Raw genomic sequence first — 26,163 nt, forward strand, 5'->3', positions numbered from 1 at the left:
CAAAAAAGCAACTATCAAACCTTGTTTGTGCTCGCTCTGACGACTCTTAAATTACACTTTGATCTCACTGGGAGTTCAATGAAGAGCCCCTTCAGATTCTTGACATAAATGTTTACCTTTTTGCAAATGAAGAAAGAAGGGGGGGGTTAAAAATAAGAGCAACTGTGACTGATTTAACAGTTTTAACGAGTACAATCTCTGCTTTTTTTTCCTTAAAAGAAGGTACTTTTTCCAAGGCACATCATTAAAAGAATTTCCATAAACACTATCCCGTCCCACATCCAAACTAAATGTTACCGCGTCCAGTCAGCCGCTCAAAGCCACTCTCACTCTGAGCGTGTGCTATGTACATTTTTCAATGATGCCACTGAATGATTATAATCTCATATCTGGCCCTCGTCCCATTCACTCTGTCGCTGTTCCCCGCCGGGAGGTTCTGTGCAAGAGAAGAACTTTATGCCATCAATATGGTTTTCGCTTAATTGTTCGTTTGACCAACAAACTGCAAAAGGACATTTCTGATACAGTCATGTACAAATCCTTTGACATTAATGTAAACTCTCAATGACAAATAGAAAAAAAAAACTCTTTTTTTTTTGCCCTCCTGCAGTGTATGGAGAGAGTGCAGATAGGAGGTAAAATTCATCAAAATAAAATATAGAGTTGGTCACCACCAAAAAAAAAAAATGCACCACAGAGTCAAAAGCAAAACCACCTGCTTGTCTTTAGAAACCCTGCCCGCCCACCCTCCCTCAGAAAGCACACGATGGTAATATTGCTGTGTCTCAAGAGGTCCCCTGATCAATGGGTAACACTTTTTTTTTTTTTTTTTTGGGACGGACCACTGGGAGCGCGGAGGATTACACCTTTTTAAGCTGCCATCGATTGGATTATTCTTTTATCGCTCCTCTCCCAGTGACTCCCACTGAACAAACACATAGTCAACATACAATAATAGTAAAATGACAAAAAAAAATGAAGAAACACGCTTCAAGCCCAGAAGTTTTGAACCCCGTTGGTGACCATTCGGGGCGACTGGAAGCTGCCATGGGAGTTTACCAGTGTGTTTTGTTTTTATTTTTCTGTGACAGAGGCGGCACTGGCAGATGAGCGGGCATCGTAGAGGGTGGGGAGTGCCTGGACAGGGTGCACAACAACAGCGGCTGCTCAGTAGAGACTAAAGGGGCTTCTTTTTTTCTTTTTTTTTTTATTCATAATGAGGTCTTGTCTTCAAGTGCCCCTTGCTCATGGAAGTGTTTTGGCATGGTAAGGGTTGAAATCAAAGCTTTCAGCCCCGCCAGAGGGAGGATGAGATTAAGAGGAGGAGAGGAGAGGGGTGTGACCTGAGTAGGGACCGAGGGCGAGGAAGGGGTGGGGAGGAGGAGGAGGAGGGAGGTCGAAGGCTCACCAAGGCACAGAATGACAGCAGGAGAGTCACCCAAGGGAGAGGGGCCAGTGTATCAGCTCCCCTGCCCCCACTCTCCCTTCAACAAGCCTGACCTCACATCTGTCTGTCTCTCATATATTTATATATATATATTTATATATAGATAGATATACTCACTCTTTTTTGTCTTTTCATTACAAGAGAACATTTAGGAAAATATAATACAAAATTTAATACAAGAAATATAGACTACACTGGCTAATATCACTCTCAGTGACACGTAGCTTCTTTTGTATACGACTTTTTTGTTTTCTTTTGAGTCTTTTTGTAGGTTTTTGATTTTTTTTTGGTTCAGGTCAGACCTGTCATGGTGGGCCAGCCCTTATTTTGTCTTTTTTTAAAGTGTTCGGAAGCCAAGCTCTAAAGACTGCCAGAGACTGAGGCCTAATGATTATTAAATGGTCAGAGAGCGACAGAAGCGCCTCCTCCGTCAATAGTGACTATTGTGCATAAGTTATAGACAAGTTAGAGAAGAAGAAATGTTGTCTACATTGGTCTTCAGCAGTGCCCAGAAGCTCCGGAAGTAGGTAACAGATAGCAGATCGGAAATTAAGATTACTAGTCCAACTGGATGTTAATAGTTTGGTAAGTTAGTTACAATGAACGCCTCTACAGAGAACAAATCATTAGAGCTGGCCCTCTTTTTTTTTTTCCTTTTTAACATTTTTTCTCCATTCACAGGTTTGACTTGTTAATCAGAACATCCTGACGCACGTGAACGCTGCTTGAAAAAGTGACAAAGCTGTAGAGAAACACGAATTCTGAGTAAACGGCGCTGTGGGCAAAGATAAGGATCCATTAGTGAAAACGAAAAGGGGTGAACTTCCCCTTTTTCTGCAGGTCCACTCTCTGTAAGCACCCACTGGCTGTCTACAGGGTAAAAAAGGGTAAAGAAAAAAAAAAGTCTCCCGTAACACCTCATGGTCCACCAGAATCATTTAAACACTCAGAGGAAGCACCCGCCTCTCGTATTTATTGCTACATCAATTCGCTACTGAGAAGGAATCACAAGATTTGAATGGTTTAAGGAATAGAGTTTTTAGTTATGAAGCAACTCCTTTTTTTTTTTTTTTGATTGACATAGTAGTCCATCCACACCATAGGGTGGTATAGTGTAGTGGTCAGTAGTGTGGAGTAGTGGTTAGGCAACCCAACCAGAGGGAGACATGAGGGTTTGGACAGTAACTGTACATCTATATACATTCTTTCTTCTCTGCTACAGCTCTGTGACTTTTTCAGTTTGTCTTTAGACAGACGTCTGCCACATCTGGGAGTGAAGATGTGACTTTGTGTGCAGAAGCAGGTCCCAGAAACGCCTGTTTTAGGGCACCCAGTCTGCTGCAGATCCTAAAAAGCTGAAAAATTAAAAGAGTAGTGTGACATTTTGGGGGGAAAAGCTAGCAATCAGTTAGCTTAGCTTAGCATAAAGACTGGGAATTGGGGGGAGACAGCTCAGCACAAACATGAATAATTATATTCCCCAAAATGTCAAACTATTCCTTTTATCTTTGTCCATTTTTCAGCAAACGTTTTCAAGGAAAGTGCAGGACTTCTGCAGAAGCTACTCCTGTAAATCTTATCGTGTAAAAGGGAGATTCTGTGTGATGTAATTCAGTGTTGCAAATATTGCATAACAAACAGAAGTACTTTGCCTTTTACATCACAGACGTCTTCGTCCATGTGTTGCTGCCTCACGGAGATAACATGAAGCTTATATTTAGTTTTTGACCTCTCTTAAACTCCCTCGCTTGTTCTTTCTCTCTTTTACACACACACACAAGCGCGCACTTTCTGAAATTCTGATTAACGAGTCAAAGCTGTCCACCACACCACAGAAGTCCCCATTTAAACCACAAACTCTGCTCTGCTCTCTAGTCTGCGGCAACACTAGGTAGAGGGGTTGTGAGGGCAGTGGGAGGGCAGGGCGTGTGAGGAGGGGCAGGTTCAGGCAGGATAGAGTAGGGTGAGGTAGGGTCAGTGGTCAGGAGGGGGTGGGGTGGGGTGGGGTGGGTTCAGGAAGGCTTGAGTGGCATTTCAGCCCCATGTGCTTCCTGGAGAGCCAGGGCCAGGAAAGGAGGAACAGGTTCACTGCCGCTGTGGACCGGTCTGATGTAGGTAGTGGGCGGCACTGGTGATTGCGAATGGTTCGGGGGAAGGTACAGGTGAGGGCGAGGGAAGCATGGGCGAGGAAGCTGGTGGGGAGATGGATGGCCGCGCGGTGATTTAACAGTGGTGCGGCTGCAGTCTGTGGGAATGTGTGGCTGTGTAGCTGGTGTCGCTGGAGCTGCTCTGGAGGCTGTAGTGGTCCTCCTCCTCGCCGTCGCTGATGCTGTCCACGCTGTCCGCCTCGCCAGGGGTGAACTCCATGCCCTCGATGTCCACCTCTGCGCGCAAAGAGAAAAATACACAAGGTTATTTTCGGCACTGTTCGGAAAACAGAACAAGTGAGGGGAAACTGTTTATTTCCACCCAACTGTGGGCATATTTATTAGGGAGCCTGCAGTGCCTGTGGATTAAACCCGGATTTAGGGAGCCATTAACTCTGGGCAAACAGGCAGATCTTTGTGCTCTCACAGCTAATCCTCATCCATTGATAAACAACTGCATGTGTGTTTACCTCATCCAGGATTAGTAAACAAACTGTAACAGTCCATACTAAGTAATTCAGGGGAGTGTGTGACACCAGTGAGCAGCAGATTGGCCCTTTAAGCTCGGGTTGTGTTTGAAAAGAAATAGATCATAAGACCCTGCAAGGAAAAAGTGTTTACAGTTGTTCTGAACGGCCATCACGGAGAGAGGTGAGACTATGGATGTATAAACAGACCTGGATAAAGTGTTGGAGGCGGGCCTTGTTCATTCTTATGAAAGTTGCTCAGTGCATGAACCCAAAAAAGCTGATTTCCACGATATGAAATTACCCAGATCCTCTGCATCGTGGGGCCCGTAAGAGCAGCACACCAGAGATTTATGGCAACTGAGCAGCTAACTTTCAGTTTAGCCCTCAGCTAACTCAAATGAGGGTAAAATGATTTAATGGTGCAGCTCTCCTAGACCTTAGGATGGTGAAATGCGCCATTTTACAGGGACTGTGATGCTCACATAAATTTAACTAGTTTAACTGATTAACAGACATCTCTTTTACAATGTAAGTCTGTAGGAAAATGTCTTTTTGAACCCAGTGGCATCACGTAGCGTCCCCGGAAGTTTCACGTTTGGCCACTATGTCAAATTGGCATTGACCCGTGCTGTTCCTTGGGGCCTGTGTGACACATGATGAATCATTTGAACGTGGATGATATCAGTGCACCTTATTAAACTGCCTTTCCTGGAGGGCGTTCATAAGCATCTTTTACAAAGTTGTTGAAGGTGAAAATGCCACACCCTTATTTTGCTTCGCTGTTCAGTATAAAAGGTACGGTCACGGAATGATGGAGCAGAGTTGTCTCGCCTTTAAGCTAGCAGCGGAGGTATTAACAGCGCCAAACTGACGTCTTTGTAAAAGGGACAGCTGGCAGCATGGGTGTGACATTTTGAGGACGTGTTATATGAGAGACCCTCTACCGGCAGATTTAAAAAGCAGCAAGAAGCAGTTAGCAGCTAACTCAAAGGAGAAGAACAACCAAAATTGTCTGCAAATTGGAGAGACAATAGCATCCAGGAGCAACTTTTACTTTCAATCAGAGGGCATAATCAGCCGCCATTTGACAGGGGAGGTAAATGACTTTTATTGCCATGTTATGCCATTGTTATTGTTTAGAAACCACTGCCCGTTGCATGTGTTATACGTCACACTAGACGCTGACCCTGCTGTGTTACATGTCAAACCTGTTATGTCTTTTTTGCTTCTGGAACGCTTGCATGCTATCTTAAATCAATCACTGGGGCAGCATTATGCCACCATTGTTTGGTTCTGTGTAAAAAGGCAAAGCCAGCGTAATGAAGGGACTTGGTTGCGGCCCTATCGAAGGATCTCTGTATGAAAAGTAAATAGCTGTGTAAAGAATGAAAAGACAGAAGATAAAACCCTGACAACTCTCTAATCTCTGCACACTTGGGCAGTCATTGCAGAGTTGGGCGTGATTGTCATTTCATGAAGTTACAGAGATGGTACAACACAGACCCTTACTGGCTCCATAAATCCTGTTGTGTCAGGATAATAACATTTAAATAAAGCCAGCATTAGTGAACAGAAGTGATGCCCCTGAACCCTGTCACTGTTTGTATTTGTCACGTCAACAGATGAAACATGACAAAGCGGTTGAGCTGCCACAAACTGCAGCCATACATGGAAGATCACATGATCGCCATCAGTAGCTAAAGACGAACGCTAGATTTCTGTATCTGCTCCCAGAGGTGTTAACCTTTGATCCCGGGGCCATCACCTACAAACAAGGCTAATCATGGAGGGGCTTTTCACTTGGACCACAGTGTGATTCAGAGTTTATCGGTGGACAGTGAGAGGAATGCAAACAGCTCTGACCGAGTTTACATGTAGACGAGAGCAGGCATAGTGTTGTGTTGAGCCGTTATTTGCAAACAGACTATAGCTTCAGGGTATACAGTGTGTATGTTAACTGAACCATACATTTACAGTAATGTCATAGTTACATAAAGCTGTGGCAACAACAGTGCCCACAGTGTACAGTAGAGCAAGTCCTGATTGACATAACATTCTCTAGAATTAATTTTCATTTAAACAGCATTTCATAATATGTCATGCACGTCTCTATCTACCCTAGAAAGCTGTGTACGGATGGCTTATTATTACTGATGGGCGTGTTCAAACAACTGTCCAGATCTGGGACAAACAAGGTTCCATAGTGAGTCAGTCCTGAGTGTAGTGCAGCCAGTTGACTTTTTAAAGCCTGCATACCTTGCTCAGAGTCGGTGGAGATGGTGGAGCCCATGCTGTCGGTGCGGATGCGCTCAACGGATCCGGACACAGAAAGCTGCTCCAGGCGGCGTTTGAGGTAGCGGTGCTCTCTCTGCAGCTGCTCCTTCGTGTTTAAAGCCTTCCTGTCCTGCTCCTCCAGTTTCTGCAGAGACACAGAAATGCAGAGAATCAATGATCAACGTTCGCTGGACCCAAACATCCCCAACTTTACTCTCTCTTTTTACCGTATACTATTTTGTTTCGTTGTTGTTGTACCATTTAAATCCTAAATTTAAACTCTTTTCCACTAAAATAGTTCTTGTTCCTGAACTTTTTCCGTTCAGGACTCTTGGAACCTATCAGAACCACTGTAGTCAAGGATGCATCACCGACAGAGGTCACTGCACAATGCACAACTGAAGTAAACTGTAGTAGCAAGATAGCTAATCACATTTATTACCCCCAAACTTTTGTTCTGTTTTATCTTGTTTTTATCCACAAACAAGCATGCATCAACTATTAATAAGACCACTGCATGCTCTTGTTTTCCAATGGACTGTGGCTGCGGCGGCTGTTGCTCAGAGGTAGAGCGGGTCGTCCACTAATCAGAAGATTGGCAGTTCGATACTCAGCTCCTCTAGTGCACATGTCGAAGTATCCTTAGGCAGGTTACTGAACCCCAAATTGCTCCCGTTGGCTGTTCCATCGGTGTGTGTGTGTGTGTGTGTGTGTGTGTGTGTGTGTGTGTGTGAGTGAGTGTGTGTGTGAGTGCGTCTGAGTAGCAGGTGGCACCCTGTATGGTTGCCTTGGCCACCAGTGTGTGAAAGGGTGAATGTGACTCACACTTTGCGTGGTCGGAAAACTAGAAGAGCGCTGTACTATTGTTCTACTACTATTCTATTGTTGCCTTCTTTGTCCTCTCTTTTCGACTTGTAGAACAAGACATGCCCACTGATGTCATCACGGTTCGCAGGTCAAGGAGAACCTGCTGTTTTTTTGGTTACAGTTGGGGACCAACTTTTTCGGGTTTGGAACCAAGATATTTTTGGTCAAAATGTTCTGGACAGTTCAAAATTAGGTGCCAAACATTTTCCATGTTGGTGGTGGGATGCATGTGGGATTTTGTTTTCTGGATTACTTTTTCTTTCCCTTCATAACACATTTTGCAGTGCTTCTTAAATTGGGAGACTTAACATAAAAGTACTTTGGAGAAACAAAATCTGACCGTTTTTGGGGCATGTAGAAATGGCACACTGCAATATCACTTTTAAAAATATATTTTATTTTAGTATTTGATATTCATACAAGAAGAATAAGTCATTGCTGCACACCGTATGCTGTGCGTGTTAATAATAAAATGAAAGTAAAACATGTTTTCATAGTACAAATACTCTGACTACGTCTGACATGTTTGGTATTCTTTATCTTCCCAGACCAAAAAAACCTTTTAACTCGATTAAGCAACCTTTTTTTCCAGGTGTTGACACACAGTGACAGATGACATAAGTTATTTGTTCCGTAGTTACACAAGTTTTTTGTTCCAATGATGATTTCTATATTAGTGCTCTACTTATTACTGGTGTTGGAAACAGTGTGTCTTTGCAAGGATTTGGATTCATGCCATATCATACAGATGCAGTTACTGATGTTATCACATAAAAATGTGAAAGCTTATGAAACCAGTGTTTTCTATCATCTCCTGCCAAACTTACAAAAGAGAGCATCTAACTACAACAACAAATTTCAACATGTAATAAGGAAGTTGGCTGAGGGACTGTGTGAGGTCTGCAGGTTAGAAAGTCAAAATAAACATAAAGTCCTGTCAAAGTTTGACTCAACGGTGGGTTTGGATTTTGCACTTATTTGAATGTGAAAGCTTTCGGTGGTGAATCAAAGCGGAGCTGACGAACACGTGTGGCCCCCTGTGATGCGAAAAGACACAGTGCTGACGAGAATTAGCGCAGATCGTCTGAGCAGAGAGGACATGCATGATAAACAGGAAATGAAGGGTTAAAACACGCCACGTCTGGATTTTCCACCAACCACAGTGTTGCTGCTTGTAAACAGCAAGATCAGTACAGCGTGTCCTTAAGTATAGATTTACAGTTCTTACTCTGCAGCACTAAGAATCTGATAATATCCTGCAACCAATCAAGTGTTTTAAGCCCTCCTCGGTCACTGCTGTTGCATACTTTTTTTTTTAAAGTGTGTGTTCGTGTGTGTGTGTGTGTGTGTGTGTGTGTGTGTGTGTGTGTTTCTTAACTGCTGCAACAGTTAATGAACCATGGAGGAGGAGTTGGCCTTAAACAAACCTAACGTCCAATTATCTCCGTTCACATATCTTAAGATCAGTCACCAAATGTCCTGTATATTCCACTTTGTTGACTCGTTTGTTTTTCTTTGAGCCTTGGGAGCATTTTTTTTTTCTGACAGGCCCTGAACTGCTCTGATTAAAAGATTAGAAAACAATATAGCACTTAAGGAAGGCAAGGGAGAAAAATCAAACAGCTCAGAGGTATGAGAGCATGATCACGGAGCCCCAGAGGAAGGCAAACTGGATTTTTTTGAGGAAAGTTTCATCTAGTTTTACTCTTAATTAGAGTCTTAAATGACTTGTTTTTTTGATTAATTGATTGTGCTTTGTCTAAAAATGTCTGAAAAAGTTTTTAAAAAGCAACAGCATCTTATGCAACAGTTCAGAAACCAAAGATATTGAAGGTGCAATGATAAAAAAAAGCACTAATAAATTATGTGTGTGAAAGGCTATCAGATGCAACACAACCTGCCTCGAGCACTTTATTTTTATTCTGCTGTGTCTGTTTTAATACCTTGATGTGCATCTTGGCCCTTTTCAGCAAGCTCAGTGTGGTGTGTCTCGTGCTGTCTGGACCCAAAGGCACCAGCTTCTTCAACTGCTCCAAGTACAGCCGTAGTTTGGCACGTCTGCAAACAAACAAGCACACAAGGGTGAGTCAGCAGACATGCACCAGCAGCAGAAAAGTGAGAAGGCACCTCACAAACACTCTGACAGGAGCTTATCCACACATCCCTGAAGGGCAGAAAAGAATACTGCTCCTCTTATAAGTGACTGTCATGTAAACATGTTCCAAAGAAGAGACTGAATACTACGCGATCTTCAGTTTCACTTGTGACTGTGGGATTGACCGTGAGACGCTGCGTGTTCAAAGGGTTGAGCTGGTGCAGGGTGTCGCTGGTTCCACGTGTTCAAAGCTCGCGGAGGCTCCAGCAAAACCACTTTTTAAATCCCTGTGAGGAAATCGCATCCTCCCAGCATGAGAAAAGAAAATCTCACATACTGATGTAGTTACAAAATACTTTTTCATATCATCTCATGCAGCCAGAGTTCATGTCAGTACCTCAACATTTACATCTTTCCTCATCAACAGAGGTGTTTGCACACAGCACACCCACACACTCAAAAAGGCAAACGGGCTCTCGGCTTGGAGACTTTCCTGTTTTTAGAAAAAGCGTGCTATATTTATCGAACCCTGTCAAGCCTGACCTGCCTGTGGGAGTAAATTTGGTTGTGTACTCACAAAAACATACTATTATTAATCTATTTGCACCATACCTCAGTGCACAGGGCTCAAAATACTTTTTATGTGCACATGCACTGGTTTATGCAACTTTAAAAACTATATGACCACATTTTTTGTACCGTAATGTACAAGTAAACTGCTTCAAAGTGAATTTAGATTGAAGCTTCTTAGCAAACATAATATGGAAACTTCTTTTAATCATATAAGGACGGCAGTTCCGCAAAACTTATTTAACATATGATGCTGAAACAGAGTCTTTCTTTGTCCTTTTGGCCACTCCAAGTAGCATTACCGTAACAGTACGAATAGATGCGCATCAAAATCCAAATTGCAGCTGGCTTGACCGGGTTGATCATCGTGCTAATGCTGCTCCGTCTTGTCTATCTGCACACTGTCAGCACGAGTAAAAACAAGACTTCAGTGTCCTCCTTTCCTCCTTTCGTGCCACGTATACATTTGTTCTTAAAGGTGTGAGTTTCATGGTCAATGCGTGAGAGATGCTCGCCCTGCACAACATATGTTCTGTACTACGTAACCTGCATATTACGCTGACAGTTAAATGCACAATTAAACTTTTATGTGCACTACCATGCACTATGGTTGCGTCACACTCACTTCAGTATAACTGTGCACTGTCTTATGGTACAATGCTTTTGTGCATCAGCTGTCTATCTTGCTTTTTCCTAATCTTGTGTTTGATTGATGCACCAAATGGACTCCCTGTTGTACACTAAAGCTGCATGAGAGTCCTTAAACTCACAGTCACTGCGAACAAAAATCATTTTTGACCAAAATGACGGCCATGAGAAGTTTCTCATCTGTTCATGTCACTTTGTCGGTTGAACTCAAGGCACAAGCCGTGGCCCCGGAAAACCCTGCATCCCTGCCAAAGCCCTACAGGCCAACAACCCTGGATCCACAAGTAAACAGCTCACTGGATATAAAATCAGTGATAGTGACGACAAGGCAGCAGAGTTAATTTCTGTGTGGACACTCGCTGACTTGATACAGATAGTGTACATTATTTCAAAAGGCTGCTTTTATTCACATTTTTTTTATCAGCAGATTACCTCCCCTGTCTGTCCTTGGTTCATTCAAATTTGTTCATAAAGGCCTTTCAATCCTCCATTAGTCAAGCTAGTCCATGAACCGTTTCTTTGTTCCGAGCTAGCCATCCCCCTTCTCTCCCGTTCCTTTGGCTAACTCTGTCTGAACGGTAAACAAACTCCAACAATGCAAGGTCTCCACTGGCCATCGCTGCGACCACAATAAACCTAATCAGAGAAATGAAGCTCTCTGTGGCTGGCTGCAGAGCCGAGCACACGGGAGAACACACTCTTTACACACACACGCACATACACACAGTCTTTTCCCTGTTTCTTTTTCAGGAAGGGCGTCGCCTGTGTTTTTCACATAAAGTAAGACCCTCTCACTAGCCCGGTCTGTTTCATTTAGAGGTCAGCCAGAGGCGGCCTGCGGGTAACAAGAGAGTCTCAGGGACTAAACATAATAATCCAAAGTTGCATCTTTAATTTCTAGGGATTTGACTGTGGCTGTAAAAACGCACAGGATATTTAAATATAAAAAAAAAGATTAGCAAAAGCACCCTTTAAACCATCTCCACCTCTCTACAGGTGCATACAGGCGTGCTCCCCCTAAAAAAGGGCGTGTGAAAGTGCTCTCGTTCTTTTATTTCCTCCTCTCCCAGGGGGCAATTCTGCCTCCCCTTCCATCCACTGAACCCCTCCACCCCTTTGCTCCACCCTGCCAACACCAACACACCCTCATCCCACTGGAAAACAAGTGTCTTCTGAGGACAGGGGCGGGGGCCCACCTCCAACCTGCCCCAGTCGAGCCACATGAAGCACTTGGATTGCAGCCAGGGGAAGCGGGCAGGAAGGAGCTGGGGGTCTGCAGCAGAAGGGGGAGAGGAGTATTTTTTTTTTTTTTTTTTTTGGAAAGGGGGAGCGGGGTCCGAGCTAGTGGGTGACTTTCTCTCGAGTTGGAAAAAAGGGCTCTTTGAATGCAGTGTGCTCAGCTGCACTAGGCAGCGCTCCACACACATCATCCAAAGGGTAACTTGAGCCAATGGGCCACCATCGTGCACCCCGCTCCCCCCTCTCTCCCTCTCTTGTAGTGAAAAACAAAAACAAGGCGTTGCCCGAATACTCTCCCTGACTACCCACCTTCCCCCCTCAAGAAAACGTGTTTTTTATGGATGTATGTGGATGACGGGCCCCACCTGTATGCTCACCACATATTTTACCTGGCGTGCAGAGGGTAGAAATGTGCACAGATGCACTTACACGTCCTGAATGTGTGAAGATTGGTCTGGGCTGGATTATAACCCCAGTCCTGCCAAGCGAGAGTGGTGTCAGTTTTTAATCTAAAATGTCAAACTCTTCCTTTAAATGAAGGAATAACTAGAAATGAGAAGGCATGCACACATCTGACTATTCCTCCTGTTGTTTTTGTATGTCACATGACACCAAAAAAACAAATACAATTTCTCTCCCTTCATCCAAACTGCAGCTTCTGAACTGACAGCAAACTCACTCTGTGAGTAATTGTTGGTAACGATCCACTTTAAATTTCTGTTTCAACAAGTCCAGGCAGAGCTTCTCTTCGTCTCAAGCCGTGCATCAAATGCTACACGTCTCCCATCTGTTTTCATCATCGCTCTGCTTATTATGATGCATATCAATAAGACAGGACCAGGTTTAACCTGGCGGTGTGTCGCTGACAGCTCCCTCCCAGCTGCACATGTTCCCCCGCTGCGAGACACACTTGTTACTTTTCTTCAAGAGCGCACAGCCGATTTGGAGCGAGAGTTAGGACCCTGCCTCACTCACGTTTGTTATTCCTAAGCCGAGCCCTGGTCACGCTATGTTTATCAGATCGCCTGCGACAGCCATGCAAAGTGTGGCACCAGATGAACGTGAGTGTTGTGTTCATGTGGGGAAGCAGACGGTTTGCATTGCCCGGCTACATGTGGTTCTAAATCACGTCAAATTTTCCAATTTGTCCGGGTTGAAAATAGGACGGCCTTTGATATTCCATTCACAGATACTGTCACAATGTTACACTGTTACTGTGGTGTCATGTCGAGGTTTGTGCTAATGTGTGTCAACAAGTTAAAACAATGTTCGATGGACACAACACAGGATATGTTTTTAAAATTCAAACACTTATTTCAAAGTGTTCAAAAATTAGTAAAAATAAATCATACTGTGCATTGTTATAGTGAAACAGCAGCATTTTAGCTCCGCAAGGTTTTCGTGACTTTGCTAAAACTCGCTAAAACAACAAAAACAAAACAGCCTGCAATTTCCCTGCAGCTGAGGATTTAATAGTAAATCTGCAATTTGATTTGCTCTGGAGTCACGTCTGCAGGGAAATGACCACCTGACTGTTCTCACGTGCGGAGTACCACGGGATGATTTGTGTCTGATCTCTGCCCCCTCCTCCCTCCCTCTCCATCAGGGGCTCAGTGCCAAAACAAAGCAAAGGCAGAGAGGGGGGAGAAAAAAAAAAGAAACTTTTGCTCAGAAAGCTGCACGCTGCTGAAACTGGAACAAGCTATTTAAACTGCTGACTTACGCTCCAAGGTTACCGAGTACAGGCCAGGCCTTTCTCACAGATCTGCTCACACTTTGGGCCTTGGAAGGAGAACCGTGAAGTATCTTGTTTTGCTGCTCGAGCAGTGTATCTGCAGTAGCCTGTTTGTATGTCTGATGGATGCATAATGAGGGATATTTACAGTATGTACACTGTGTCCACACACACACACACACACACACACACACACACATACATGTGTCCTGTGTGTCAGCAGTGTCCCAGGACCGTCCAGGTCTCTGGGGGTTGGAGATCCATCGGTACACAAAGAGCTGCAGGGCCTGAGAAGGCGAGCCAGTGCAAACAACGGGCCTTCACCCCTCACTCACTGCACTGTTTAATGAGCTCGCTGCAGCCCAGCGCATTCCTCAACCCATACGCACAGGACTGAGTGGCTTGTCTGGCAAGGAGCCAAACCTGCTAAACTAAAGGTCAAAGGTCATCAGAAACACCACTGCGATGTTTCCTCTCAACTGCCGGAGCTGACTCAGTTTGTTCCCCGCTGGGTTTAAAATAAAGAAAATGCAACAGCAGGGCCTCTGGTGTTGTTTTGACTCGAGCCCACAAGACACCAGCATGAAGGATTCACCGCCTCGTCTGCTCGTCTTTTAGCAGCCATGTTAATGGCATCAGTTAACCATAAAATGCATGTATCAGTTAGGAGGGTTTGTCATGTGACACCTTCAAAATCAAGAAGCTCTTAACAGTGTTTTTAAAGACTCAAAAGATAATTCCAGCTCATCACAACTTGTTTTTATAGTCGTGTCTATCTTTCTTATCAGTATAATAACAATACACTAATTGCTGAGATCTGGAGACACGGCAACGCTGACAAACATTTCAAATGTGCTCATTTCAAGTTTTACCTCTGGATAAAAGTTAGTTGAACCAGAAGGTCAGATGGGTAATAATTTAACTATTTGTCTGGTATCTCTACCTAACCTCAAGTTTGTTTAAAGCCTGATTGAACATCTGGCTGCTTTTGTCCCATCAGACGTCTTTATAACGATGTTATCATGTTTCTAGATATCAGCAATTAACTTAGTGAGTATAATCTTACCATAACTGATATAACTTATGACCACAACTATAAAAATGTGACTCAAGCTGTAATAAAACACACAATATTCTCTGTTTATGCCTGGAGATCATTTTGTAACACTGGTGTTACCCATTCATATGTTAAAGGTTATGTATTAATATAGCAGCAAACCACTATTTGCTGTGTAAAGATATAAGGGAGCGATGGCGTTATGTACAGACAATGAAGTCACGCTACCTCTCTGTGGTTTGTTGTAGTACGGTCTGGCCGTGTGTGCATGTTGAGGCATGCGTGTATCCTACTGGCTAGGTCATCGCTGCCACTTTGTACTGTGCTTATAGAGCGGTTATCACTGATATTGGGATTGTGTTGTAGTGGAAGTGTAGTACCCACCCTCTGGTTTCCCCTCTGGTTGCCACTGTTTGCTCTATTGTTGTTTAGTGCTGTTTAGTTTGCACCATTAGCGGCTAGCAGCTCGGCAACGTCCATGTATGCTCTGAATTCTGCATAGAGCCCCTTTAAATATCCTATTGTGTATCAAAACTCTTAATTTCCAGTGTTGGTTTGTGAGTATTTTTCTTAACTTTTGAGTCAGATCCAAAAATACGCCCCCCACTTTTCCAAAGCAAAACCTTGATGCATCTGGCCCTGTTGTTTACAGACAGCTCTGTTATGTGAAGTGAAAGTGGGGGCTGCATTGCGTGAGTGCGGATCACCATGTTGAGGTGGTGGAATTTCGGGTTGCCAGCAGAGTGGCTCCACATCTGGCTGGCAGGTTCCCAGGGAGTACGAAGCCAGATGGAGGGATTTTTGAGGTGGTGGTGGGGGGGACCTTACCCAGGGTCCCAGCAGACAAACACAACACACACACACACACACACACACACACACACTGGGCCTTTCAGCAGCCCTTCATCAGTCTCCCTGTCACCCTCCAGCCCTGCCCTCAACATGTTTACATTTAACATCTGATGTCCCGTCTCTGAAAAACAAGGGGGTAGAAAAACGAAGCAGCTCATGTGAGACGGGCAGAGTGGTTTGCCACATTGCCCACGTCAGTGAGACGAGAGACACACATGGAGACATAAGAAGCTTTCATCATGCTGATATGAAATGTCAGTCGTCTGGGTTGAGCTGTATTTGTTTTCTGTCATCGAGGATGCCACACCCACCCACTGTGTGCAGTGACAACTGTGAGGCGAGACAGACGGATACAAGTCCCCCATAAACACATTCTCCTGACGGCAGGAACATGGAGCTGGCTCTCACATGACTCTGCTCTCACACGCAAGCAGCAAACAGAAACTTGAACGCACCACAGCAGCAGCGCAGACAGTAGGGAGGAGCCTGGTTACTCCACTACTCGTGGAATTACACCAAAGAAAGAGCTCTGCATACTTTACTGGTGATTAAACAACAGGAAACTGCAGAATTAGGCAGTTTGTTGTTCACTCGTTGTCGTAGTATTTCCACTGGGCGTGCTGGGGAATGCCTAGTAATTAGATTCATTTGATTTTTTTTCGTGAACTGAAACAATCCCCTGTGCGAGCACGGATCATGACAAAATCCCTTCCTCAGCACAGCCAGCTTACACTGGTGTTAACAAAAAAACAGATGTCAAATAGAATTTAAAGAGGAGAGCGTGTGAGCAAACAGAGCGAGGGTTCGGACTACAGAGCCAGTTCCCTGTGCACCTTTGAATCACTTCAACACAATGTCAAATGACAGACCTGGACATTAATTGCCTTCCGCTGCGTGCACTGAAAAGTACATCTGCAAATGTTGGATGGACTAGCAGAGACAAGTTCAGCAAGCTCAATAAACACATTCCCCTGACACGGAAGAGCTCTGGTTTTATAATGGGTCCTTGTCAATGATCCACACACAGGAATCTAGTGGCATAAGAGACGATTCCAGCGTCCATGTTTACTGTAGAAGTTTGGCTGTTTACTTCAGAAAGGAGGTTTTAGAGCAGTGGGGTGGGGTCCTGTGAGAGAGATAAAACTGAGGAGTTGTAAGATACTACAGAGATAAGGAAATATTTCTACAACACAAAATTACACTTACTTAAGATGTTACTTCATTTTTCTTAGAAATTGTAGTATTATCAATACTTCTCAAATAAAACAAGAGGAAGTCACAACCTATAGGTTTATGCAACCGAGGAGGAGTCATTTTGGGGCGTCACAACGCATTAAGGTTACAAATTGCTGTTGCAGAGCACAAAACTAGAGAGAAAAAAAGGGAAATGAAAACAGATTGATGAATGACAGACCGCCTGCAGCTCTAATCCGCTCTATCAATGCATTATCAAACAAATATTCTCCTGTGACTCCCTGCTCGCCAAAAAAAAACAAGCAGCACCCGACGCGGATGCGGCTGCAGATCATTCTAGTAATACTCGGCCTGCTAGTTTTGTGACCCCCCCCAAACCTCCTCTGTTACTTAACTCTACATTCCAGCGTATGTGTGCACTCTCTGCTGACCTGAATTTCAGGCTGCCTGCTCGACCTACACGCTGCCTCCCGTTGCTCCCTTTGGCAATGTTCAAGAATGTCTTCACCTCTTCCTCTTCCTCAGACCGACAAGGGACTGAGACCAAACCATGAATGGTTCAGTCTGCTCACTTTCCTCCCCTCTCTCCTCCTTTTTTACTTCTTTCTTTAACTGTTTTTTTTTGTGCCGTTGAAACCCTTAAAGCAATGCACTCACCTTGTTAAAGTGCACTGCTGTTTTTATGAGCATCAGCTGCTTTGCGGCAGTGAACCGAGTTTACTGACACAGAAATGCGGTGCGCCCTGCAGCGGCGACACCTGAGTGGGAGCTGGGACATTCTCACCTAAATGTAGGTCTACGGCGGTCGTGTTCACACGCTCAAATATCTCAGTGTCAGTGTACGAAGAGCCTGTGCGGGTCATCCGCAGGCCTAGCACACAAATGTCCACAGATAGTGTACGTGCAACCGCGATTGTGACTGTGTCCGGGCTTGACCTGAGTGAGGCAGAGAGTCTCTGCGCCTGCTGACCTCAGGGTGGAGAGATTCCACATGTGACCTCTGCTGTTGACCTCCAGTTGTAGCCTCTTTCTTATTCTTTGTCCACATCCAGCCTCTCAACAGTTTCAATCCAGACTGTCCCCAGGCTGTGTCCACTGACTGCAGTAAATGTATAACAACTTGGACAAACCCAGTCTGTCGTAAGATTGGGCAATATGACAAAGTACATCAGGAGAGGATGGAAATGTGTCAACCGTCTTAAGATTTTGCCACACCAACTGAGACATCCTTGAAATATATCTGGTTGTATTTCTCCATAGCAGGACTACTTTCTAGTAATTATGCTGTATCGTGTGAGTGTATTGGATTTACAGGATTATGTAATCAAACTGAATAAATATGTTTCTGTTACACACATTCCTATCTGGCTATTTTATCTAAAAACAATATCACAAAATGCACACATTTAAAGTTGAAACCATTTGTAATAAAATATTACAATATTATCTAACGTGGGGTCTGAGGGGATTGACTCGCTTCTGGAGCCAGCCTCAAGAGGCCATTCGAGGAACTGCAGTTTTTGGCACTTAAGCACTTTTTCGGCATTTTGCTAACATTAGCTAACTTAAGATGCGATTAAATATAATGCAATGTGTCTGTGAAGACTGTGACAGTCGCCCAGCCACAACCTGAAACCAAACTTCGGTTTTCTATTCAGCATTTTTAACTAGCACATACAGATGCATATTTAAGTACAACAGGAAAGGGAAAAGTTGACTGCCCAAGCTTGCAGGAAGTGTGCAGGGCTTTGAGGCCAAATTACGTACAGTAGTGGCCAGACAGTGGTACTGCAATTTCCAGGGTCTTTTCCCATTGACTTACATTGGGAAAGAGACATCTGTAAATCAGTGGACACATTTTTTTAGCGCCACAACCCCCGCGAAATGACTCGTTTCACTATCAGGTTGCGATCCAATAACATTTAGTAAATCTAGAGGAGCCGGAAGATTAAATTATTTTATCCCCATTCAAGTTAGCAGGGCATTAAACTGGAAGTTAGCCATTCAGCCGGCGGATGCACTAGGCTGCATTCAGCTGCCGTAAGTCTCTAGTGCACATGCTCTGTGTGTGGCACAGTGCGGAAGTAGTGCCGTAAATCCCAAGATCAATTGGGTAATTTTAGATGTGGCAGCAGCAGCAGCGTACCATTTTGGCTTCATGCACCACTGAGCAACTTTCATAGGAATGAACAGGGCCTTGTCTCCAATGCTGTAGCTCAACTGTTATCGGAGTACAGAGTACAGAGTGAAAAAGAGCATAAACTAATTGATAATGACAAATATCTTTAGTTACAGTCCTGCATATATTTGTATCTCAATATAAAATTACATATATCTTGATAGAGCATTTTATCCACATGGCAGACCTCAGGTACACTGCAACATCAGGTCAACAGTCACTGATTTCATGTTGAACATACAGTACAAATTATAACATGGTCTATATGTGCCTTAATAATTAGAGCATGTATAGTGCTTCATTCATTACACTGGGTTATTAACTGCCTGTGCAACCCTAATGACTCCAGGTCACCACACACACATGAGGAATGTAACTGACAGTGTGACATTTGAGGAAGTTAAGTAAAAAAGCCACGTGCAATCATGTGAGCATGTGAACGCCACACCAAAACCCCAAACTGTAAGGAATGAAGGAGCGTCCCACTTTGTTTATGTAGCTGCCTTTTTAACTCTTTAAAAAAATGGATGTCGTTTTAACGGCAGGATGTGGACATAATATGACCTTAACTCCAGCTGTATTCACAATTCACAGTGCAGTTTACTATCCACATTAAAATGCAGATTAACAGGATTAACAGGCCCATCAAAGCCTGCCGTCTTCCACATAAACTCACTGTCACAAAAGAAGATTTATGCCTCAAAAGAGGAAAAACGGGCACAGATGAGTTTTGGCAGGAGGACCAGTAAAGAGTGATAAAGGCCCTCTGTGAGAAGGGAGCTCAGCCTTTCTCCTCCGTACTGCCTCAGGTTTCTGCTGACTCAGACCCTTTTTGGGGGGGCCGCTGGAATAAGGAGAAAAGGATAACACAAAAAAAAACAAAACAGATGTGCACTCTGGAGAAAGGAGGAGACAAAGAGTAGAAGACGAGGAGGTGAAGTAACAGGGCTATGGGATGGCTCTCCCTCCTACTGACACACTGCCATAACTCAAACAGCTCAGTGAGGTGCTGCCCGGCCTATAGACACACACCCGCACGCACACACAGGAGCTTTACTCAAGGCGAGAGAGGTCCTCAAAGCCAAATAAGTCATTCATCACAGCTGGGAGTAGAAGACACTGGGAGAGTAAATTTAATTAGAGGGAAGATTAGACCGTGACAAACTGAGTACCGGCTCCTGTGTCCATGAAGTGCGTGTAAATTTAGAGTTCAGTTCAATAGGTGGCATGCAGTTGTCGTACATTATCCGAGGTATGATATATATTGTAAGAGAATACTGTTAGTTGAAATCAGTCTGTAAACTTCTGAGCATCAATCTGAGTGATCTCAGAATTGAAACCAACACCACCTGACAGCCACGGGGCGGTGCCTTTGTCTGTGTGTGGAAAGATAAAAATAGAGATGTAAATCCTTTTTCAATTGAGGGAAGCAGCGCAAACATATCAGACATACCGGCCTTACACGGCTGGATTTCCTGTAAACAGGTGATAGGTGGGAAAACGAAACGTCTGCAGTTTTGCAATTTCTTGGCGTTTCTAGAAAAGGAAACTTGGTGCGCTGACAAGTCGTCACAGGCGTGATCAAGAGCGGCTTAAGTCAGAAATGGGAAGGAAGCAATGCCAGCGGAGACCGACCACACAGTAGCGTTTGGTTTCACGGAAATGTCAAGCTGATGCTCTGCAGCTTTGGCCTGTGCCAGTGCAATGACGAGACTGAGAGATGGAGAGAGAGAGAGAGAGAAAAAAGCAGCAGAGTCACCCCTCGAGACGGTCTATACAGAGCTGTCACAGGCTGCAGCAGATAAGCAGGTTGTGTCAGGACAGGCGACCCTGTGGGACGCTGCTGGCACCCGACCAGACGTCTCACTCTGATAGCCGGACACAAATATATGCAGGGTGCCTCTTGAGTGGCCGCCAAGGCAGTGGTCAGGTTGGTGAGAGACACCTAGCATGCATAAGATCACCCAGAAGCAGCCAGTGAGCCTGTTGTCCACAGGAAACGGAAAAATTTAGGCGCATTAGATGCTGGCTTTAAACTGACTGATGATTTGAAAGTGGGGCTGGGTGTTAAACCTCAAATAACCTCAATAGTCGAGGACCCAAGTGCATCATTGGTGCTATTTACAATATACTCAATGCCTGCGGTGTCTAAAACAGACATTTATCGGTCACTTTGCCAGCCACGTGAACATACAGTACAAGGACGGCTCTGTGCTGCACCACCGTGAACCAAACACACCGACACATGACCAAACAAAGACAGTGAGTCAGGGCTCAAACAGCAGCACCTCCCTGGAGTGGCGTCTGAGGGCGTGAGGGAAGTCGATGGAAGCGATACTGGGATTGCTGAAGATTAAACAGGTCTGAATCTCTGGTGGCACACTCATTAAACTGGTTGAACGGGACAGCCACAGACTTTTGGTGTTCTTATGAATCAGAAAGTAAAACGACAGACAGGCAGAGATCAACCGAGGACACTGAGAGTGTTGGCTCCAGGTGTTTCAGTAGCATACCAGTGGGATTGGAAGTGATAACATTTTGGCTGTCAGCTGCTCTCTTCATTTTTTTTACAGATATCAATTAATCCGTGGGTTTCTAAAAGTAAAGACACATTTAAAAGGCCAAGCGTACATTCTGAGAGCACAAGGTGATGTCGTCAAAGGGCTTATTTGTCGGGTTGATAGCCCAAAACCAAAATGTTTGGCATCTGTGCTTGCCACTTCTTTTATCGCCTGCAAAACGCAAGCTTGGTCATTGTCTTCTTCTCCAAATACTCCATAAAACTGATATTAATGAAAGAAAGGGAAGATATAAACTGGCTGTAATTTGTTGTCCCTTGTCACATGACATGCAGTGCATGTGTTGCTGCATTCCAAACGTCGAACCTTGTTTATCTCTCTATTGATTTTGAGCGTGCCTTCCACGTGTCTGCATATATTTGAAAACTCGCTTGCAGGCCCTTAGACATCTTCAGATCTTCAAAAAGATCTAAATTAGAAACACTTATATCTATTGGTGAATTTAACGGCATTGTAAGGAATGAATAGTTGTTGTTTTATTGCGGATTTTTGTATTATATGCTGTATTTGTTGCATTTTAAATGTGTTTTGATCGGCTGCTGCCTTGGTCAGGTGTCTCCTGTGAAAGAGATTTTCAATCTCAATGGGACTTCCTGGTTAAATAAAGGTTAAATAGAAAATAAAGAAATAAACTGGGCTCGACAATATGGAGAGAATCTAATATCACAATGTTTTGGATATCAATATTGCAACGATACTGTTAGGTTGACTTCTGGTGCTTTTACAAAATGTTTACACAATGGGATTTTCAATAAATGATCACAAGTAATGCAATAGAACGGCTACAACAGTTTGATAAGTTCAGGAAATTACATCACTTTACTGTAATGCAGCTTTCAAAACCAGGAAAAGACAACACTTACCAAATTACAATATCCAAAATCTAAGAAAATACCTAATCTGATATCACTTTTACCAGCGTCAAAACATTCACGAACCAATTAATACTTTAAAGCGCTACAGCAGGTATAATGCGCTACACACACACACGCACTGTAGATGATTGTGCAAGCTTACAGTCACAAACCTTAACACCTGCATGCTGGAGTAATGACCATGTAATCTGAGGCCGCAGGTCCAGACAGGGATTGAATCAGGATGCATTATGTTGCGAAGGACCACAATAATACCTCGTCACTGCAGGGCCTGTCATTACAAACAAGTAGTGGAATTTTCCCCCGCATGCACACAGTCACGGACTGACAGATGAATAACAGCAGGAAAGTACTTTTAAATAGGAACTAATGCAGCACTTGACATCAAGGAACTGTAGTGTGACTTTAAATATGATTTCATTTATTTACGTCCTTGCATCAGGGCCAAAACATCAGCGAAGAAGTTTTACTATTACAGTCACGCTGCACTGGGTGTTAAAAAAAAGCGTCTTTTTTAGAAACTTGTGGCCATGGTGACGACAAGGGAAGTGAGTAAACTGATTATGGAATACTTTACTGGCACTTGTATTTGTCAGTTTGACTGGACGTCACATCACCAACCACACCCGTCATCGGACGTGAGGTAACTTCTGTGTCTCAACACCTGCAGTGTGATCAGCTGGGGCCCTCTCTGTCTCGCAGGTCGGGGAGGAATATGTCTGCACTTGTTTCTCTCTGTGCTACACACATCCATTACTCACTCCCAGACATGTGACTGGCAAACCCCAATCCCTCAACGTGGGTGACAGTGTGTCACGCACATGCAGCACACGACGCCCAACACACCCATCTCAGCCTCTGCTCACATGCTGATAGTCACATCAGCTGTTTTTCTAAATCCTCCCCGGCAGGCTTTTATTTTTATTTTTTTTGAAAGAATCAGCTTGGGATGACCTTGATGCAAAAAGCACACACACGCACACACACACACACACACACACAAAAGTTTTGCGTCTCCCACCAACCATTCTTCCCTAAAGCAGGCTTTGCTGTATCAAAGAGGAGTTTTGCTTCCTGACAAGAAACCCCTTTGGATCTCTGTGAAGTCACTTCCCCTTTTGGTGAAGTCAAAACAGAGCAAAAACAGACGTCTGTGCCTTTAATGAGCGAGGATATCACATCACCAAAGCCAAGCGCTGTACCCCGAAGGGAGGAAAAGAAAAAGGTGGAGTGAGATGCATGCTGGGGGTAGTAAAGTGTGTGTGTGTGTGTGTGTGTGTGTGTGTGCTTTCTCAGTTTAGAGAAATGACAGGCGAGGGCCAGATTCACCCCGCCTCCGTTCACATCATCAGCCTGCGCAGGATTATCACATTACTGACAGGATTCCCTTTCCATACAAGGTAACGAGTTTCATCCGTGAAATGGAGACAGATCTAATCGACGTGAAGCTGCTCTTTGAAATCAGCTTATTATCCATTTTCAGACACGAGGAATTAATTGATTCAATCTCTTTGAAGATGACCTCTGATCCAATCTGGTGCTTTGACTGAGAGGAAAATATCTTGAAGTTTACCTGCAGCCAGCATCCCTTGAGGGTGCTCGGCAGAGACATGTACGTAAATCACACAAACTACAGAGATGCCAAACAGCCTCAGATGACACCTTACCTGTGTTTCTCCAGCTCGTTGTGCGATGATCTGAAAGGACAAAGGAGGAGGAGTGTCAGGGCAGCGAGTATTAAAATACTGTCAAAATACTTCCAATCACACGACATGAGTTAGGGTGCAGTGTAATGAATAATCCCGAGGTGAGAAGCTCGGTTAGCAAATGTTTTTTTATCTCAATATAAGACAGATGAAAGCGAGGAAAGTTTGGAATAAAGTGCAGAGTAACAGCAGATCTGAGGAACATTCAGAGGAAAAATGTGTCAAGACATCAAAGAGGAGTGCCGATTTTTCTCTGCTTTTGCCTTTTTTCTGCCTCCAGGAGGCTTTAGGGCTTTTGACTGCTGGAGTTGCTTTACAATAAAGTTTTACCTAAGACATAGAATATTTTAATACGCCAAAAGAGGCCTTAAAGGGATACTTCACCTACAAAATGATCGTTTGTGTATCAATTACTTACTCCGTTTTACACTGAATTTATACAGAAAACTTTGGTTTTCTCTCATCCCTTCACGGTGAACGAAGAAAAATTCTTGATGAATTGACGTGAAAGGGGGCCACATTTAACAACAGCAAAACTACACCAAAACATCCATTTAAAAAGTCTCATACAGCTCCTGCAGTATGATCCAAGTCTTGTTTGCTCAGTACTTCCCAAACACATGCATTTCCACTAAAAGCTTATCATTTAAAGCCATTGATGTATAATAATAACAAGAAGCTTGTCTCTAAGATGGCTCCTATTCGCTTGGCACATATGCCAAAAGCCTCTGGGTTTACTTCTGGGGTATGCAGCCCACTGAATATGCAAAGTAGTGTTTCTCTCACTGGCCCCATTTTTATTTATTCTTTGTTCACAATTACAAAGAAAAGCAAAATTTCCCTCACAAATTCAGTGTAACGCACGGTGTGTAACTGACATATAAATGATCATATTGTGGGTGAAGTATTCCTGAGGCTTTATCCCACACTGGTAACAGACATCCATGACAAGATGGAGTCTCTGTTTTTTAAAATCTTTTTCCATATCTGTGTGACATCTGTCAGAGATTGTGTAGCAGAGGGCAAAAATGACCCTGAGCCTGAGAGAGCGACAGAGAGACAGAGACAGAGACAGAGAGACTCCTCCCTGCCCACTCTCACATGCATACAAACAGCATGCACACACTGCTGTTGTTGTTGCCGCCGCTGTACGCTGGCTGAAAAAGCAGCGTGGACATGGGATAAAAACACACTCAGACGTCTGGAGGCCGAGACGCTGCAGAATTCCTCAGCGTGTGGGCTATTCCAAGGAGAGCCCCCTATCGTAATGCGCGGCCCAGGCGGCAGCGAGGGCACTGCAGTCCATCTGAAACAGGCCCTCTGTTCATGAGGGCCGTCATGGATACCACGGCAATAAAAACAAAAACAGCAACAACAAAGGGCCAGACTGACAACAAGCCTTTTCAGATTTTCCGCTGTTTGAGAGCCCTTGTGCTGGTGAAGCAGTGGTTCCCACAGCTGTGCCGAAGGAGGCAGCGACACTGCTCGCTGCACCAAAAAAGGGGTTACAGTTGACTGTGCGACTGCGATAATGTGGCGTCTGCACAGAATCATCCAACAAAGAGCACAGGATGTTGCACCGCTGCTAACAACCTGATCCAAAAAGGCTGACAAAGAGCTTCGTTCCATCATGGAGGAAGTTGTGCTATTCAAACCTGCACAAATTGGGGAAACGTCCCAGTCAAAGCAAAGGGCATGACCAGGAAATCAGACGGTAGCTTGCACAGGAAGTGAATGCATACAGACCTGTAATAACAGCAGGTTAACAATCACTCCTTTACGTGTTATGTAAAAGAATGGCGTGGCATGCAAATGACTCTGATGCCCTAAACTTGGCCCTGAAGATCAAAGGCCAATATGTTAGCCTCATATCACCTTTTCAATGGGTTGTAAAACTGCCAAAGCTCATCCTCAGAGCACCTTGTGAATGTTTTCCACCGTTAACAAGAGGGAATTCAAGGAGTAATATGCACTGTTCTTATTTTTAATTTGATTTGTAGTGTGACAGCGAGCCATAATTCCAGGTCTTCCTCTTTTTTTAGAAGATTTAACAACAGTCTGCGAGTAAAAAAGGAAACTCCACCAGGGTTTCTTCTTTTCTGTGTTCAGAAATAGACTCCCAACTATATTTTTTTTCACATGCCCTGAATATTGCACCGCTGCAAAACGTGATCCGTTTTAATTTGCAGATTTGGTCATGACATCAAACGCCATAATGCCAGTTTTTGG

General features: G+C 44.0%; 1 protein-coding gene across 1 annotated transcript in view; it reads right to left on the reverse strand.

Annotated features, from left to right (window-relative positions):
* Nucleotides 1–922: 922 nt before the first annotated feature.
* The window catches only part of mxd4 (MAX dimerization protein 4), a 29,315-nt gene continuing 4,074 nt past the window's right edge, over nt 923–26,163 (reverse strand). The window contains exons 3-6 of the mRNA XM_049571194.1: nt 23,896–23,925; nt 9,149–9,263; nt 6,321–6,483; nt 923–3,831 (exon numbers count right to left, since the gene is read on the reverse strand). Of these exons, the coding sequence (XP_049427151.1) occupies nt 3,671–3,831; nt 6,321–6,483; nt 9,149–9,263; nt 23,896–23,925 (469 nt within the window). The 3' untranslated portion in view covers nt 923–3,670. The remainder of the gene's footprint in view (nt 3,832–6,320; nt 6,484–9,148; nt 9,264–23,895; nt 23,926–26,163) is intronic.

Source organism: Epinephelus fuscoguttatus, linkage group LG3, assembly GCF_011397635.1.
Source record: "Epinephelus fuscoguttatus linkage group LG3, E.fuscoguttatus.final_Chr_v1".
Lineage (NCBI taxonomy): Eukaryota > Metazoa > Chordata > Actinopteri > Perciformes > Serranidae > Epinephelus > Epinephelus fuscoguttatus.